Below are 19,442 nucleotides of genomic sequence, written 5' to 3' on the forward strand. Positions count from 1 at the left end.
AAAATGAGTCTCTTGCGTGCCAAGTCAGCATCTTGAACAGAAATTCCAACGAACTTGAGTAAAGACAGCAAAATTTGATTTAGGAGTAAGTAGGATCAGTATCACTTCTAGGGAATAAAATGAGATTCATGACATCTTTCTGAGGACTAGAGTAATTGCCTTTGGAAAGATGAGATGGTTGAGTTGAACGTTACTCAAAAATATTGTAACTAGGCATATCTAGGATCCAAAATTGCCTTAACAAAAACAATTAAGAACTAAGGAAATTATTAGACCTCATGCACATGATCTTGCATACTGCAAACGCCTGCTGGACCAAAAACGAACCAACTCTTTCAACCGCATGTAAACTCCATGGTGCAGAATACAAAAAAGCATAAACTTACTTCCCTGCAAGAACAAAAGGCATATTGCTTAATAGAAGAAAAACTTCAAAAAGATTGTGCACAAAAAAAGTCTGTTCCAATTGGTCTAGAGACATGAAGTAATATGCGAAAAATAGGTCTCCTTGCGGCTTAGTGAGTATGCAACAGAACAAGGAAAACTGGACATATGAAATCGTATTTCTTTTTCTAAGGGCAGTGAAAATCAGAGAATAATGTAGATTATAAATTTGCAACCTACCTCTAAGCATATAGAGCTAAAACTCGAGAACTTTCAGACAGGAATTAGAAAGTCACACCATAGGAATTTTATTTTATTATTATTTTTTTTTCTTTCACTAAAGGGTTGCTCAAAACAAAGACAAGGCTAATCAAAATTGATGTAATATGTCTGAGGTACCTCCAAATATCTCAGCGCCTTTGGGTTTTTCCAATTGATCGTTTTCCAGAGAACAAGTGCTTTGGTTTTAAAGTGGGAATCACTCTATCTGCCTCTCCGCGGCGAGCATCCTTGTTTCTCTTCTTAACAGATTTTTTGACCTTTCTTAGCGCCTGGGACTTTTGAGAAGAGTCCTTGAAGCCCTCACCAGGGACAACTTCACTTGGAGGCCTTGATCTTGACCTCGAACGGGATCTAGAAATCATTCGCAGCTTCTTGTTGGGTGTATCCACATCCATATCCATGGCATCCCCAAAGCCAGGATCACCCCTGTCAACTGATCTCTCCCTCTTCCGGCCCCTCCTAGGGACAGATCTGCTGCGGGCTCGGTTAATTGCCATTCTAGGATCAAGCCCCAAATCTGATAGCTGCCTCCCCATTCTCTTTGAAGTGAACTTCCTGTCCTTGTCAAATTTCCTTGGTACAGTTGGTCGACTCTCAGCCGTACTTTTCTTCATCCTATGTTCATGAATGAGCAAGCTTTTCTTTTTCCTTATCTCGACCAATGTCTTTTGCTCTTCTGGAGTCAATTCCATATCATCCATCTCAAACTCATCATCGACCTCCTCTGCCTCTCGTTTCAACTCCTCAAGCCTATGCAAAATGTCAGGATCAACAAAGTCATACACATTGTGCCCATCAAGAATTTCTGGCATGACATCCTCTTTCCATTCATCATTAGCTAAGATATAATTCTTCTTCAAATTAGCAGAGTACACACCTGCACCACCATTCTCATTCTCCAAATCCTTTTCCGTGTTTCTCTTTTCCTTGTCCCCTGCTTGCTTGGCCTTAGCTTCTGGAACTGATTGAGGTATACATGGAGGCCTTTCCTTCTGGTCACGTGGCTGTGGCATTGCAACATGAAAACGATTTACGAAGTCATTTATCTTTTGGGATTTCATCTTCAAATCCACTCTCTGATTCAATAACCTCTCACAAGCTGTATTCTTTACAGAAATCACCCCATCCTCAGTCAAAGTGCTCAAGGTTAAGAGTACCCCCTCATCACTTGTAGCCTCACCTCCTAAACCAATCACTGTCTTCATTGCTTCAGATTTCATCTCCATAACCAACTTCATGTCTTCCTCAGATATACCGTCCAATGGCTGCAAATCAGTCTTGTTGCAGACTATTATCAATGGTTTGTTCATAAATAGAAATTTAATGCTGTGAAACAGAGCTGCCTGCTGGGCAATGCTGTACCCACAAGACCCCGAGATGTCCAAGAAGAACAACACAGCAGCAGCTCTCAAATGCGCCAACGCTGTGATGCTGCACATCTCAATAATGTTACGATCTTCAAATGGTCGGTCCAAAATCCCTGGTGTATCAATTACCTGGTACCTCAAGAATTTGTAATCTGTATGTCCCACAAAGAGTGACTTTGTGGTAAAAGCATACGGCTGGACATCCACATCAGCCCTAGTGATCTTGTTAATGAATGAGCTCTTTCCAACATTCGGATAGCCACAAATCAGTATAGTACGGATATTTGGGTCAATTGAAGGTAGTCTTGATATGTGTTGCCTAATCTGTTCTAGGTAAGCTAAACTAGGGCCAATCCTCTTTACAACCGTGCACATGCGGCCAAGAGCAGCAACCTTGAGACACTTACAGCGGTAAAGTGAATCACCATACTTCAACAATTTCACATAATCATTAGAAATCTTTCCAATAAGGTTCCTTGCAGTATTGACTTGACCAAGTGCAAGCTTGTAGTGGTCTTTGTTGTAGAGAACATGAAGGAGGTCACCATAGAATGGGTGCACATCATCCAACCTGGGAAACCCATCAATGATTGTAGAGAGCTTCTCATGAAAATTCTGTTCGGTATATTTGACTTTCGCATATAGAACTTCCGGAGGCTGGAAATGGCAGAACCCTTGTGGACTACGGTTGGGGTCTGTCGCTGGGTGCGAGATAGGATAATGTCAATGAAGTCCTTCCTATTTGGTACCACAGGCATCTTCTTGAAATTATATTGCACCATGTTTACTTATATTAGTCTGTCTGTCTACACAAAACAGAATCAAGTTAACATCTACCATTTATCTTTGGACTGAAACATGAAGGTACCATAAAATACACTAAAAGTACCAAACCCAAGTACCCAAACAAACTCAAACATAATTCAACATTAAAACATCTAGTATCTTCATTCACTACTTAAAAAAACACAATTCGCTTGTCAACCAAAAATTGTATTAGCTGCACCAACTGTAACACCACAGACAAAAATGCATAGATCATCAAGACTACAGTCTTTCTGCTTTAAAAATATTTGAGGACAGGATATAGGAGCCAACACCCCTTAACTTCAATAACGCATTTGGAAATACCTACGAGAAGGTGCCATACCAAACTACAAAATTACCATTAGCATGGAATCTATAAGCAGCAACAACTAAACAGTCAATCCTACTGAGAATATTAAACAATCAATTTCTTCACAAAACTCAATCTCATGATGAAAAAGAAAAACGAATTACTGTAACCAACAATCCCACACAATTGTTGATGACACGCGAAAATAAGATTTAAACAAATAATTGTTGAGTTGCTTAATTAGAGAGGTTTTCCAATGATTAGCTGAGATTTTTGTTATACAGCTAAAGTCAATTAAGTATTCACATGTGTGATGATATATTTATGAGTCTTTGAATGAAACAACAAGAAATCTGAACAAAAGTTGTGTGTTTAAATGGACTAAATACAGAGCCACCAAGCCCAGCAAAAAGCAAGCTGCAACCAAATTCTATATATACTAAAGCCCAATGCAACTAAGCACTGTAGCTAAGCACAGTGTAATGACGAAAATGCCCCTCATTTTTTCTGCTGTTTTGGTTTTTTTTTCTGGTGCACAGTAAAATGGCGAAAATACCCTTGACTAAACAGCTTCTTTTCTTTCCGTTTTTGCCCCTCCTCCTTTGTTGAGAGGGTTTGGTTCGCAGAGACAGAGGCTTGCCTTCAGTTCGTTTCCAACCAGCTGGTTGGGGGGCAGCCATGGGAGAACAGTGTTCGTTGCTGGAGATGCGTTGGAGGCCGTCGATTTTCCTGCAACTCTTTCTGATCAATTGGAGTTGCTCCAGGAAAAACCCATCCTATCCATCCATCAATGTCTCTCTTCTCTCGCACTCCATGGCTATTACTGCTGCTGTTGTGCTTTCTAGGGTTAGTATTAGGATTTGGGGACGCTTTCAAGGTCACCCTCAGGATCAAGGATGTGCTTCCGGTTCTGCCACGTCAGATATCGTGGCCGGTGCTCAACAATTTCCACAGTGCTGTGGATTTGTTGCCTTCTTTTATCGGGTCGGTGACTCCCGACAATACATCAATTGAATGGGAAGGAGCTTGCTTTTCTGGTAACCAGGCTCGGCTCGAGTTCACCGAAGGCGATCGGGACAAACCCAATTTGGGAGGTGGCGTTCTCTATCTCAAGGTTCGGTCTTTATCTCGGTTTGAGCTATTGAATGCTTTTTCTGATTTTGATTGGTTTTGTCTTCAATTGAGTTAATTGTATTGGATGCTCAGCTTTAACATGAGCTGAAATCAGTTCATGGTAATCTTATTCTCACGGGTACTGTTCTATGACTCTTACATATTAAATTAAAATTTTCATTGCCATTGTCTTAGTATTCTATGACTCTTGGATTTACTTTTATAAAAAAAAAGGTTCAGTCTATGGAGTGCGTATACATCAAGGAGGGTCCTATGTACTCTTTTTGTTTTGTAGTTGTTGTTTTTTTTTTTTTTTTTTAAATTTAATTTTCCAAAGAAAAAGAAACTCAAGATTACAGTTGATTACAAAGGACTCAGTTCACTATTACAGCTTTCTTTAGACTTTGTTGAGATCAGCAAAGAACCAAGTATGTAACTTGGTCATTAGTATCAAACTTGATAGTTTTATGTTGCTGTCATCATCTTTAATTTTCTGCAATAAGGATCCTTTGTGCTAGCTTAGAATTGTTTGATTGTGATTGTTAATTTTCCCAGACGATTGCTTGATGTATAATTTAAGAAGGGTTATCTATTTAATATTTCAAAATCTTGAAACATAGACTTCACTTTTGGGTATGGTTATAAGCTATACTTGGTTGAACTGTGTTCATTTGATTTGTGTTTGCTGAATTATTTCAATTTATGTTTTTGTGATACCTCATTAGCTATTTGATCTGGTCTGCTGGCTATAAATATGAATGAACATGTATGAGATAGAGAAAGAGAGCGCAGCCTGATGATGTTGATGAGAGCTAGAGAGAGAAAAACAGAGGAGAATAGTAGGTTGCTAGAAGAGAACTAGGGCTTCCCAAACTCCTCGGATCTGCGCCATGGAGTTTGAAAGTGGATGAGTGTTAAAAAGAGGCTCTACACATTTGGATGCGGATTAGGGCTACAGGTACTGATCATGGAACGCTTTCTATCTTTTTCGTTTTGATTCATTAGAACTGAGGTATTGTACCATACATGGGTTTAGCTTGCAGAGTTTTCGTAGAGGTAAAGAAAGCATCGGCATTAGAAGGTTCTGATTTCATATATACACTTTTGTTGTTGTTGTCTTCTTAATTGTTTTTATTCTGGGCCCTTCACTGGTCTCTCTCCCCTCAATCCTCTTCTCTCGCTTGGCCTCTCCAATATCACTCTTTTCTCCATCACTTCATTTCCTTTTGGTGTTACATTTTATGATTTCTGTGAATTTGAGGGGTATAAATGGAGGGGGAGGGAATTGGGTTTGGTTGTGAGAGTGAAATTATGCATCTTTGTATGTTATTTCAGTCCAAGTTTGTACCTTTGTATATCTGTGTGTGTTTTCATAAATGGGAAGGCAGCTGTGATTGGGTTCCTATTGTTGTTAGATTTTGAACTCTTGACTGTTAAAGGCTGGTCACGCATTTCTACTGATGTTATCCGTTTACATGGATATATGTAGGAGTGTTTATTTCATCCTATTTAAAGGTCACTACTTTAACGTAGGAGATGGGTGAATGGAAATTCTATTCTATTCTATATATACTAAAGCCCAATGCAACTAAACACTGTAGCTAAGCACAGTGTAATGACGGAAATGCCCCTCATTTTTCTGCTGTTTCTGTTTTTTTTTTCTGGTGCACAGTGAAATGGCGAAACTGCCCTTGACTAAACAGTTTCTTTTGTTCCCGTTTTGCCCTTCCTCCTTCGTTCAGATAGTTTCGTTCGTTGAGAGAGAGCTCTGCCTTCAGTTCGTTTGCAACCAGCTGGTTGGGGGGCAGCCATGGAAGAGCTGTGTCCGTTGCACGAGATGCGTTGGTGGCCGTCGATTTTTGGTTGGGAGGTGAGCTGCAAATCCAGCCACAGCTTTGGGATCGGGAGATTTCGTTTTTTCCACATCCTTCGACTGATGCTTCTATCTTTCTTGCTTACGAGTATTTGCATCGTTGCTCCTCAGGTATGCATCTCATGAACTTTTGGACAGATGTTTTGATCTTTATTTCATGAATTTGATTGTTGGCAATTTCGGGTTTATTTAGTTTTTGATTTCAGGTTATTTTGATTTCAGGTTTTTGAATAATCTCTAATGGTTTATTTAGTTAGTTTTTTAGCAATTTCGGTTCATTTATTTGATTCCAATGATGAAATTGATGATAAAATACAAGCAAAAATGAAGTGAAGCTTAATTAGGTTTTGACAAAATAGAAATTAGGGATGATTGGGTTCATTTATTTGGTTACTTTGATTTTCAGGTTTTTGGATAAAAACATTGGAAAGCAAAGACTAAACATGTTTTATTTTTATCGAAAAAATTCCCTTTTTTTTTTATCTGCTGTTGGTAATAAAATTGATGATAAAATACAAGCAAAAAAAAAAAGAAAAAAAAAAAGGGTGAAGTTTAATCAGGTTTTGGCAAAATAGAAATTAAGAATGATTAACTAGCAACCATGCTGATAAAGTGCTATTTTCTCTCTTTAGATTGGCTCTCCAACATATGGTGTTTAGGGAAACAATATGGTTTACATTGTCAGTTTGGTATGCTTGGTAGATAAGTGGACATTAATCAGGTTTTGCTAAAATAGAAACTAAGAATGATTAACTAGCAATCTGCTTTTGGATAACAATAATGCGATTGTCTGGCTCAGGTGGAAATTTGGAACCAGTTTTTTATGTTGTGATGAAATGTTTTCGATTCTGTGTAAGAATTAAGAGAATTGTTGCTCAATTCATGATTTGATTATGTTGGAATGTTGAATTGTTTATTGTGATGTCTGCTGCAATCTTTATGTTTTTTTCTATGTTGGTTTTATTGGTGACAATTGACAAAATGTAGGAGAAATGAAGAAAAGAATTGAGTTTCAGATTTGGGGTTTTCTAGAATGGGGGATATAAAAAACATGCTTTTAGTGTTTCTGAAGTAGGAGTGGCTTGAGGAAATAAAGTGTAGATTTTGACTTGAATTGAGTATGAATGTGGATCTTCAGTTTGTAGGCACATCTCGAGGAAATAAACCGTAGATTTTGATTTGTATGGAGCTTGAATGTGGATCTTCAGTTTTGTAGCAACCATCATGTTTTAGTTTATGTGAGTGAAGAGTGTTAGTTACCACTGCAAATTGTGGAATTTTATGGAATGTAGCATAAAGTGCAAATGATGCTAGAATTGAACAAAGGAGGTTTGGAATTTTGAGTTTAGCAGTTATTAGTTACGGTAAGAATGATGGCAAGTTTGATACACTTGAATGATAGCTCAGTATTCATTTTCATGGGTGGGTTTGTTTTGTGAGCTGGTGATATTTAATTAGCAATTAATCATAATGACTTTTGTGAACTTGAGATTAGTTGGCTTAAGAAACTAAGTAACAGATTGGTTTGTGCTCAAAGCCTGAGTTGATCTCAATATTTTGGAGCTTCTTCTTCTTATTAACTCTTCTGATATGCACACTATAGAGATGTGTGCCATAACATGAGGTTGGTTTGGTCCAACCCATATTTTTGCCCTTGAGTTGCTTTCTTCTATTCTGATGATTTCTTAGAACCTCTGGGTATTGAAGATATCAAAAGATGTCTCTGATCACTTCTCCAGCGTGCTGTTGTGCCATACTGTTCTGTAGCATACTTGCTAAACAGCATGCTGGAAAGAATAAGGGATACTTACCTTGAGGAGTAGGAATACCATGAGAAGATCATGATAGGTGCTTCACATTTGGAGCTTTGGCTTAAAAATGCAGACTTTTGGAATTTTGGTTTCTTCTGTATGAAGTGACTAAAGCCCTTCAAGCACATATACCTTGCCTGCTGTATGCCCATATTTTGGCTTCTGTTTGAAATCTGACCATAGTGATACATTAAAATCATTTTAATAGTTTTACATGCAAAAAAAGGAAAATGAGATAGCCAATGGGGTGTCAGGATATTAAAATTGCTGCAGACTTATGTAGATCACAGTCTGTCCAACAATTCAATCCTGAGTGAGAGAGTGGTTGTCTGATAAAATAATCGATATCTAGAATTCTTATATATATATATATATATATATATATAATTTTTTTTTATAGCTATGTCATTTTGATTGAATAAAAATTAATATCGTTTCTTTATAATTATAATGCAGTTATATAAAACACTTTTATACTATGTACTTAGTTTATAATAGGTATGCATATATGTAGATACACAGTGAAATTACGGTTTTACCCTTGGTTAATTGCTTTGTGTTTTCCCCGTTTTGCCCCCCCTCTCCTTCGATTGTAACGGCTTGCCTTTCGTTCTATCAGATGCTGGGTTCGCTTCTAACCAGGTTGGTTGGCCTGGTTGCGGGGCAATGATGGAAGAGGTCGGTTTACTGTTGGAGATTATCTGGAGGCTTCGATTTTTATAGGAGTGGCGTGCATTGGTCTTCTTCTTCAGATCGAACTCCAGCTTTCTCTCTGTTTCAGTCTCTTTCTCTCACTGATCTGTAAGTGAATTTTGCTTCATCTTTCCATTCGATTTTTGTTGCTTTTCTTTTTCATTTTTGTTGTTACTAATATCTTGGATCTTATTTGATTAAACTATAAGACCTGTTTTAATTTGCTGCCCTAAAAGTCCAAATCCCTAATTTTCCTCATTGTGGGTCTGTGTTATTGATTTGCAAATTTTATCCAAATACTGAAATTGATTTGATTGTGTTATCATTTTGATGAAATCATGTTAAACAATTTAGTTATTAGAATACTATATGATTGCTTTTGATAAGGTTTTCTGTTTGGTTATTAAAAATTAGTTGGTAAACCCTGAAAATCGGTATTTGGATATGCCGGTTCTTTTGTTACAGGGTTTAGGATAGCTCTGTTTTGGTAAGCAGGATATGCTGCTATTTGGGTTGCTCTGTTTAAAGATATGTTCGTTCTTTTACTACATGGTTTTAATTCAAATTCGTTCTTATACTGGTTTATGGGTCTGGGGATTTGAATTTGATAATTTTTGTTTTGGTAGGGGAAAGAAAATTTGGGAGTGTGATTCTAGGAACTGATTGCAATGTTTTAGCATAGTTGACTTGAAGAAGACTGGTTTGGGAAACATGTGGGATTTGAAAATCTGACTTCTAAATTGGAATTATGTTTGTGGACATTAGTGATGACGAGAAAGAATTCAGAAAAGTTAAAATTCAGAATTTTTTTGTTTGTGGGTTTGATTTACCAAGCAGATTTTTGCGTTGAATGGAAACTTATTGAAAACTAAAAAAGTTTGTATATCCTAATTTCAGAATGCAGAGTTTGGTTCTTTTGTTTTTTTTCCTTTTCATGGGCTAATAATTTGGCCATGCTTCTACTCTTTGCAGTTGCTAGGGACTGGAATGGATACGCAGGATACATCTCCTTCAGTGTTGCTATTCTTTGACAAGGAAAGATTTATATTTAATGCTGGAGAGGTAAGGAACTCAATTACATACATTTACATCTGGTTAGTTTTGTAATATTAAAAGTAAGGTGATGATTCAATTATTGTCTATGAAATAGTAATTAGAGATCAATGATAAACCTGTTGTTAAGTAATATAGTGTCTCCTACTTTGCAACTCTCACTGCAGGGATTGCAACGGTTCTGCACAGAGCATAAGATTAAGTTATCATAGGTATAAGATATCTGAGATCCTTACCCATTAGGTAGTTAAGACCAAAAGTGGGGCTCTATATATACGCCTGGTGGTTAGCAAGAGAGATGAGTGGTTTTAAAGGGTGTCAATGGCCTTTGAATTTTACTTAAATAAGATTAAAGTTATGTGCTTTCAAGTATTTGTGAGCTCTCTGTATCTGGGTTTTGAGCAAAATGACTTTATTGATAAAGCTTTGATTTGCAGTGTATATTAATGGAGTAATAGGAACTGCTGACTGATGCAGTTTTGCATGTCCTTGGTTAATGCATTTATGTTTGCTCTACACAGATGATAAATTTTTAGGAGAAATGGAGACTTAAGGAGAGAAGTTATGGATCTGATAAGGGTTTAGGGTTTAGGGTTTACTATCTCTAATTTTTGGATCCAAATGGAATTTCTTTGATTACATATGCTGTTTCTCCAAAGCACCAATGAATAAAGCATTTAGATTTGATGGGTTTGATGTGAATGGTATGAATAAAAGCGTTTAGATTTGATGGGTTTGATGTGAATGGTATGAATCTCTCTCTTTCATTTTGGTTTGGGATTTTTGATTTATTTGTGAATTAATTTTGTTGGGTTCAATGAAATTATCAGCCAGCTGCAGTTGACTTGGTGTAAATCACGTATTTGGTCTACTTAAGTTCTTTATCGTTTCTGCCCAAAAAAAAAAGTTCTTTATGGTAATTTATGAAGCATTTTGATTCTGTTTTCTGGCGTTTTCCTTTGTTTCTCCAACTAATAGATGTAGGGGTTTTCTTTTATTTTTGGTTCACCAAATGGTTTTCATCTATTCTGATTTTCTAATTTTTTATATGAGATGTGCAGTTGTTGCGGCTCTTAATCCTTCAATCTTCTCCATCTTACTTCGAAAGTTCACATTACTTTGGTTGTTTTTGGGTCTTTCTGCTAACTACTTTGAACATGCATTTTAAGTTCAATTTTTGTCGGCTTGGCATTTCCCTTTTTTAAGAATCTATTTCAATGAAGGCATTCAAGTTATATTACTCAGTTAGTTGGAGTTTACAGCAAGACATTCCATTTGAGTTCATTAAATGTCAAACTGCATAAAATAAGTAAGATTCATGGTTTTAAAAAAATGGGACAAGGTTTTGCAATCATTAAGGATCTTATTGTTATTGGAATAGCTCCAAGAGATCAAGGTTCCAAAAAGGAGTAACATACATTTGGAAAGGTGTTCACCCATGATCCTACGGCTGTGTCTGCAATTTTTGTTGGCCTGGCATTTCCCTTTTTTCTAATCATGCCTACCAAATGATTGTTCTGATATGAGGATTAAGGGTGCAATAAATTATTTTTTTTATACCACTGAAGTTGGGATTTTTGAAGAAAAATATCTATATCTTCGTTTTGCAGTTTCAACCATTTTGGATTTCTAACTGTCTTTATGAAGATGTTGATTCTTTCTTATATTCACGTCACAAATTAGTGGCATGGTCCTCAAGAGTTTTTTTTTTTTTTTCATTATTATTTTACGTGCTTATTCTCCTTGAATATTTAAGCTCAAAATAGTTAAACTGCCATCTGAAATTTTATTAATTGAGTTGTGTGTTTTCTGGATATTGTTAGCAAAGTAAAACAAATGAACAAATTTCCTTTTCTCTCCATCTCTGCTTTCGCTTACCTAAATTGCATTTTTTTTTTTTTTTTTGGCATCCACATATTGTTTCACTTTAGTTTATGATTTTTTAAAGCATGAACATGATGAACATGACTTGCAAGACACCCTGCACTTCCTTTTTTTTTTCTTAGGTAACGCTCTGATTTCAGTTCTGGGTTTCATGAATGTCTAATCATGTTTTCCTTTGTACTTGGATTTTGCTGTGCATTTCATATTAGTTTTTAGTTGTATGGATTCAATTTAAGTTTCATGCTTCATGATGTGTAATGTTAGAATTCTTTTGTAGTTAGACTGTTAGAATCCTGAAATTTAAGTATTTGCTTAAAGTTGGTTGGTTGGTTGTATTTTGAGGCTATGTAATTATGTGGTTGTTGTACTTCATTCTAATTACTGTTTATTTATTTATTTATTTTTTTCAGTATGAATCACAGTTAGGCAGTCATCCAATTGCTTCAGGTATGACTTATGAAAATTAAAAAGTTATTCAAATCTACGTGTTGTATTGAAACTTTGGAATTTTATCTCAACAGATTCAATTGTCTCTCACCTCTCTGACGTATAAGCAATCACTGAAGCAAAGAAGCGAAGATAACTTTCAGGTTAATGTTTCTTCATTTTGATTTATTGACTTTTTCTTTTTTCGTTTGTGTTGCCTCAAAATTCCTTCACAAAATTCGACTTGCCTCTACTACTACGTGTTTCCTGCTCTCTTCCTTATGTTGTTTTCCCCCTGATTTAATCTCAGGCTTCCATGAAATTTTGATTGTTTCAGGTGAGCTTGGGTACGAAATCCAAATACGAGAAGCAGTCGTTCGCCCAAATTGTTTAACCATTCTTCGCTTTAAAGGTATATTCATGATTGCCTCTCTATTCCTTATACTCTCTACTATTTTTTTTGGTACTGATTTCTTTATTTTTGTAATGTTTGTTTGCTCATCATTTTTGCATTTTCATGTTTGTATTTTTCTTTTCTTCCACAACCTTTTCCTTTAGATGAACACAGAATTTAAAATATGTTTACTTTCATATTATTCATATCTTAAAAGTAAAGAAAAACATTGAGTTCTTATTTAATTTCGTTATTTTGTATTTCTTCAATTGGAAAACCATTTATAACTTTCTTATTAAAATGTAAAATTATATTATTCCTATTTATACATAATTAGATGTTTATGATTATTGTCATAACTCAATTTTCCCCATTCATCAACATTAACACTTGCTATTTTCCCACTTTTTTACAACAGAGTCAAGACCTCCATCAAAGAGAAGAAAAGTCATGAAGAAATTGCAAAACAAAGCTCGCCCAATTAGATAACATGGTGTACAAAACTATCCAAATTTTGCTATTTTGATGTCTACTTCCTACTATAAACATCTCAATGTATATAAAAACAAGTGTAGTACTTTAACATAACAAGTAGCCTGTAAAATATGTTTTTACATGCTTTTTTCCAACATACACTCCTTTATAATGTTATAAATTACATCTCATTATATATATAAACAATCTAATTTGGTCTGCGCAATTTCAAAACCCGCAGCATCGCGCGGGCTTTCTTGCTAGTTGAAAACTGAAAATGAAACACAGAATCCTAAGTTACAAGAAATTTGCCTCAACTTCGCTGGAACCTTCCACTTCCGAAATCACCATAACCAAGGAGGACAAAGACTTGGCAGGCGACGATAATCAGAAAAAAAAAAAAAAAAAAAAAAAAAAAAAAAAAAAAAAAAAAAAAAAAAAAAAAAAAAAAAGAGCTAACAAAATACAGTAAGAGAGAGAGAGGGTTTGAAGAAGATTTACCTTACAACTTTGGAGAGAGCGTCGGAATAGAGTGCATGAAAATTCAGAGACTCAAAGGAGGAGCGGCAGCTCTGAGGCGTGTAAAAGGTTTTCGACGTGACAATCATACGTAACGTGGTGTAATATGTACATTTATTTATTAGGGCTCGTCAATAGGTGGGGCCGGGCCGGGCATTTTCAGACTTGAGGAAATAAACGGCAGGGGTCGAGCCGGCCCCTGGCCTGGGCTTTCACGGACCTAAATGGTAAAATTGTAACTCAGAAGTAGCAGTGGAAGAAGAAGATAGCTTTGCCTTTTTCAAGCCTTGCATAAAGAAATTTCTCATAATAAGGACAACTATAGAACCAGGAGCTTGGCTCAAGGTAGTTGAAGTTACAATTGAAGTTTGCACATTTCAACCCACATCAGACATAACACTCTTCTATAGATATCAAATGGGAGCTGATTTCCCCACTTTCATTTTCTCTACTTACACTCCCTTTTGCTTTTTAATGATTTTTAATCAATTTTTTTTCTTTTTTGTTCTTTCTCTTTCCTATTCTACCCTTAGCCTATCTTATTTCTTTTTTACTTCACTTTTATATTATTTCTTTTTCTTTACACTTAATTTTCCAACTTGCTTTTTTTTTTCCTTTCATCAAGTAAGAAATAATTAACACTGTATATTTGTCTAGGCAAAATTATGTGTTCAACTTGCTACAAAAACACATGCCCACGGATAAACCTTGCAACCATAGGGATTTTTATTATTTTTTAATTTTTATTTTTTGTGAATAGGCAAAATATTTCTTTAGTGATTCATTTGCATCTGGCATCTCTCATTCTCAAACTAGAAAATAGTGATCCATTCGAGAACAAAATATAAATATTTACTTAGATGCTTCATTGGACTGTTCAGATAACATGAGAAATAAAAGAAAGCAAAAAACTTAGCTCCATTGGCATGTTCTTTTTTTGGTCAATAGCTGAAACTTCATTGAAAACCAAAAAATATGGCTAAACAGAGATAGCAACAAGAGTAACAACCAAAAAGTACAGACAAAACCATCATGGTTGCCAAAAAATTTAGCTCCATTAACCAAACTGTATCATTCCATACAACACTTCTTCCTTGTGTTAAAAAAAAGACATGTGAAATAAGGATGAATCCATCCAACCACTTCAAAATACCTACAAGAAAGAAGACTAATTAATTAACAAACTAATTGATCTCTCATAATACTATTTAGTACTATAAAATTTGATGAGATACAATTCCCTTTAATAAGATGACATGTACAATTACTTTGAAAATTATGAAAGAATAAAAATATGAGACTATTATGCATAAGAAGTACCTTGCTCTCTGCATATCTAAGCTCCTAATGACAGTTTGGTTAGTAACATTCTTTGGTTCTTCTACCTGTAAACATGTTAGTCGAAAAAATTTATTATCTATTAACTATAACAAAGAAAAATAGTACTCACATACTTGGTAAAAAAAAAAATTAAATAATTTGGCATACAAATACTTACATTTCTATCCATTTCCAAAAGGTAGAATTAAGAGGCAACTTGAAATGGACAAGTACTTTTATTGTGGCCAACACCTTTGCAAACACTACATTTACGAGACTTTTCAACTATCTCAAATTTTGATGGTTCACGCCTTGTAGAGCTAGATTCATTTCTCTTCTTTGACCCTAGTGGCCGTCCTTTATGAGGTTGAATCTTAGGCTCCAGAATTAAGGGAAAAGAAGTACCAACAAATTGAGATAGTTGTCTCTTTGTATCATCTTTTTGAAGAATGGGCAGTTTTTCATACTTTTCTTTGAAGTCCAATAGAAGACTATTTATTTGATCATTTTCATCATCCAAACTTGCATGTTGATCATTGTTAAACAATCGTGCATCGATCCTCCACTGATTATGTATGGCATTTAAAGGCAATACTTGAATTTTCATATCCTTAATCATGTGTCCACAAGGAATGCCCATCGTTTTGAAAAAATGGCCTGTGCATTGAGATGAAAGATTACCATATTTTGCAGCTTCATGTTGCTTGTATAACTCATCTAAAGCAAACATAGATACATGAGTAACAACTTCTTTAAAGAATGGAATCCGAAGTCTATGTGGAACACGAACCTTTTCACTTGAGAGTTGAGTTTTGATTTCTTGAAATTGATGTTCAATAGCAAGACATATTTTTTCTTTTACCTCACGAAGACCTCCGGTTGAAACTTGAAGATACTTCTTTAGTGTTGCATGTGCACCTTCAGCTCTTGAAGTAGCCCGATTACCTAAGTGTGCAACCTCATCTGTCCATGCACTTACAAATTTTTCTTTCAATGGCAGCCAAGTACCTTTAATATAGTTCAAAACAGCTGCATTCTCCTTGTACTCATTTTCAAAACAATCCCAAGCTTTATCGAATGATGATTCATTTGGAGATTTGATTAAATCAGCCCAAGTAGATAGGAAAGCAACCCAATCAACTTCTTCTCTAAAATGAGGTTTACAATTTGCAAGAATGTTTTTCTCAATATGCCACACGCATAACAAATTACAAGCACTTGGGAATACAATGCGTATAGCATTCATTAAGGCCAATTCTCTATCTGATATGATCACCAATGGCTGATTATGAACTCCCAAAATTTTATTGAACATTTCTAGAGCCCACACATAATCCTTCTCTTCTTCTTTTTGCATGAAGACAAAACAAGAGTAGAATGAAGTGTTGAAACTTGAAACTCCTATTATATCCAATAATGGCATCTTATACTTATTAGTTTTATAAGTGCAATCCATCAGAAAGACATGTGGGTAACTCTTACTCAATTCAATTGATATAGGATGAGCAAAAAACAAATGAGTCAAATACCCTTCTTGGTCATACTCAATGTTATAAGAGAAACCACCTTCACCAAGTTCATCCACTAATGCTTGAATAACCGTACGTCCTGCTAGGCTCTCTTCCAAAATTTTAGCCTTCTTATTGTAAATGTTTCGGGAAATTGCTCGAAGATGAGGATTGCTCTGTCGAAGTGAAGAGAGAATTTGGCGCGGTGGTATACCAGCCATACACATTTCTTTAATCCGCATAATTTCCTCATTTGAAAATCGACGACAATAAGGATGTCCAGACATGTCCGTTGAAGGTTCATGATTATGCAACAAACTTTTAATCTCCAACTTCCAAAATCCTTGAAGTTTCCTTTTCTTTTTGCCCCAAATTTCAAATGGACAGTTTATGAGGCGAGATGCTGATTTCTTTTTTCTTTCCTCTAGTGGAACTTTTCTGCTTTTATAATTACCGCCTCTATCACAACCAAGGACAACATATATCTCGGATTTAGATCTTCTAATAACTAGTGCATACCCTTGCGCAAAGGCAATCTTACGAGCAGCTTCAATGAGGTCTTCCCGATTTTGAAAATTTTTGTTTGTCAAAGAGAGCATTTTGTCACTTTTATCAATCGATGCTTCACTGCCTATATCACAAACCATCCAATTTATATGAAATATAAACTACACATTGGCTACAACTATGAAGAATGTTTATGCTTCACTGCCTATCACATATTAGTTAAGAATGAATATATATAACAGAATAGGTACTGCTATGAAACATTTCATCGAGCAGTTGGTTGGCGCCTCCAATGGGTTGCACCAGCAGGTCACCACGACCTTTGCCCAAGGGCAAAAATAAAGAGATAGCAGTGGCACTAATTTAAACTTGTCTTTGTGTGCACATGAGAAGATAAGAGGGCAAAAGAAAGACAGAGCATACAAAAAACAAACTCAAAATTGAATTGCAATTCATCAGAGCACCAAGTATTTTGTAAAATTGAACCTATGAATAAGATAATAGGTAATGCTTAGCCAAGTGAATTTCTTTTTAATACAGAAAGATCTTCTAGAGTTCAAAAAGCTTCCTTTTGGACACAGAGATGTAAACCATCAATGCCATCTCCCCACAAGGTTAACAAATCCCTTATGAAAAGGTTAAATGTAAAGATACACACACATACATAAAACCAATATGCTAATTCATTGCTAATAATCGATAAAGTTAGATTAAGTAAGAAATAAAACGTACCATGCATAATATCTTGAGAATTTGAAGGATTACTAAATTATGTCATTCCACTCAAATCACTGTTGCCCACCATGTCTAAAATCCTCTGCAACTCAGACTCCAATTGTTGTTCTTCATCCATAGCTAACCTTTTACCAATAATTAAGAGTATTTGCTTTGGGTAGGAGAAGGATTGGGTAGCTATGGGTATGAGAAGTGGGAAAGACACGATGAAGGAGAAGAAGAGGGTTTAGGTATCAAAATAGAAGAAGACGCTCTAACTTCTTTTTTATTTTATGTTAACTTTTCTTAATTTTAATTATCAAAACATTAATTTTCAAAAAAGAAAAAAATTGATTAAAAATTATTATAAAGCAAAAGGGAGTGTAAGTGGAGAAAATGGGAGTGGGGAAATCAGCTCCCTATCAAATAACATAAACAATAAAGTTTTTAAAGTTAAAAGTTTTGAGTCAATGGTTAATTGATCAATGCCCATCATCTTTAACCATTCACAAATTGTAAATAATTTAAACCTAGAGTTCATAATAGTAGCAAAGCAACTGGACTTTACCAAGCATGTTTCTGTGCTTGATGGATAGGGCTCGTCAATGCCCGGCCCAAATTTAATAGGTTTGGGTTGGGCTGGGTCGGGCCGAACTTTAAAGAGGAGAGAGAAAATATCGGGCTGGGCTGGACCGGGTTTTTTTAGAAAATTTAAAGCCCAAGCCCGACCCATGAGCGGGGCTTGAGAAAGCCCATCGGGCCGGGCCTAAACGGGCCCCACTTAATTACAAAAAAATCATAAACTTAATCATAAGGGCATTTTAGTCCAAATAAAAAATTAAACTCACTTAATTCTAATATTTTCATATCAAACCAAATTCATAAAACACCCAATATTTGGTTATTACACAACTTATACTGTAAGAACCCAAAACAAAATATCTAAAAAGAAAGAAAATATCTAAAAAGTAAGGAAAATATCTTCTAGCAAAAAGACAATTTTGCCCTCGCATTATTTAATGGGGAAAATTTTGACTTTTTGATCGAGAAATAATTTGGGAATGCCGCTTGCGCCATTGCGTAGAGCGCGGTGAAACGAGTTCGTAGACATGGAGTAGACCCGAATCGGAGCCATAACGAAGAAGATATGGTCTAAAAACCGCGAAGGGCAAAACGGTAATTTGGCCAAAAAGTCAGACTTTTTATCTCTCTCTCTCTCTTCTCCCCCGTCACTTCTCTCTCTTCCCTCTCTCTCCTTCGCGTCGCACCCAGCCTTGCGCCCGTTCGACTTCCAGGCGATGGCCCGGCCACCACAGGCCGAGCCGATCTCTGCCGTGGGTACCATCGGGTCCGCCTCCGTCTCGCCGTCAAGACCTGACCGACCTCCACCCCGGGGCCGCCCTGAGTTGGCCGGAAAACCATGTTTTCCGACGGAGGTTCCTTCGAAGCCACCCGAACTTCTAGCTCAAAATTCTCCTTCGTTTCTCCACCAAATCGATCGAGTAAGGCACCATGAGCCCGACAGGATTGCAAAAGAGACCTTTGAAGGGTCAAAGTAGCTCGGACCATCTGTGAGTGGACTTTCTTTCATGAATTATTTTATATGAATGAGTTATATAGAGGTTTTCCATAAATAAGATTTCTTAAGTGATTTTATATTGATTTTATATAAAAGAGTTTTATGAACGAGTTTATTTGATTAAATTCCTTATTTGATCTTGAGTAAGCTTTATTGTGTTTCCGAGCATGATTAATACAGAAATAGTTCTATAAGTTGTGTGCTGCTTACTTTTACATACTTAAGAGTTATAGAAAACAGATTTTGAGGCTTATGACAGAAGAAATAGCAGCACAACTTGAGATTTCAGTTGTTATTCAGATTTTTCTAAAGGATTTTATTTTAAAACCACCTCGTACCCATTTATTTTGGTGATTACCCAGAGTTGGACCGATGTCTACGGACATCCAGTCCGATTTCAGTTTATGTCAGTGCACTTGACTTT

The 19,442-nt window shown here is 35.9% G+C and overlaps 1 protein-coding gene, 1 long non-coding RNA gene and 1 pseudogene across 6 annotated transcripts; 1 reads left to right on the top strand and 2 right to left on the bottom strand.

Annotated features, from left to right (window-relative positions):
• Positions 1-54: 54 nt before the first annotated feature.
• On the bottom strand, positions 55-13,751 carry LOC117634217 (annotated as a pseudogene).
• Positions 3,763-13,069, top strand: LOC117634224. 5 transcript variants are annotated; one of them, XR_004586752.1, is made up of 9 exons: positions 3,763-4,264; positions 4,989-5,221; positions 6,006-6,247; positions 8,567-8,748; positions 9,613-9,702; positions 11,988-12,024; positions 12,099-12,167; positions 12,341-12,415; positions 12,816-13,069. It is a non-coding gene; the product is annotated as an uncharacterized LOC117634224 (long non-coding RNA). The 5 variants fall into 5 exon arrangements; XR_004586749.1 differs by having other exon boundaries at positions 5,936-6,247; positions 11,988-12,167; XR_004586748.1 differs by having other exon boundaries at positions 11,988-12,167.
• A 1,164-nt stretch (positions 13,752-14,915) lies between the features above and the next one.
• On the bottom strand, positions 14,916-17,578 carry LOC117620348 (PKS-NRPS hybrid synthetase CHGG_01239-like). The gene is made up of 2 exons (XM_034350521.1): positions 17,518-17,578; positions 14,916-16,849 (listed from the first exon to the last, which is right to left on the bottom strand). Exons 1-2 carry the CDS (start codon positions 17,576-17,578, stop codon positions 14,916-14,918), a joined length of 1,995 nt encoding a protein of 664 aa, XP_034206412.1.
• Positions 17,579-19,442: the final 1,864 nt, after the last annotated feature.

This window comes from Prunus dulcis, chromosome 1 (assembly GCF_902201215.1).
Source record: "Prunus dulcis chromosome 1, ALMONDv2, whole genome shotgun sequence".
Taxonomy (NCBI): domain Eukaryota; kingdom Viridiplantae; phylum Streptophyta; class Magnoliopsida; order Rosales; family Rosaceae; genus Prunus; species Prunus dulcis.

Excerpts from the sequence above, each read along its gene's own strand:
- LOC117620348 (XM_034350521.1), bottom strand. The coding sequence starts at position 17,578 with ATGGATGAAGAACAACAATTGGAGTCTGAGTTGCAGAGGATTTTAGAC. Across the intron at positions 16,850-17,517 it reads TTTAGACATGGTGGGCAACA|GCAGTGAAGCATCGATTGAT; the intron begins GTGATTTGAGTG and ends TTTGTGATATAG.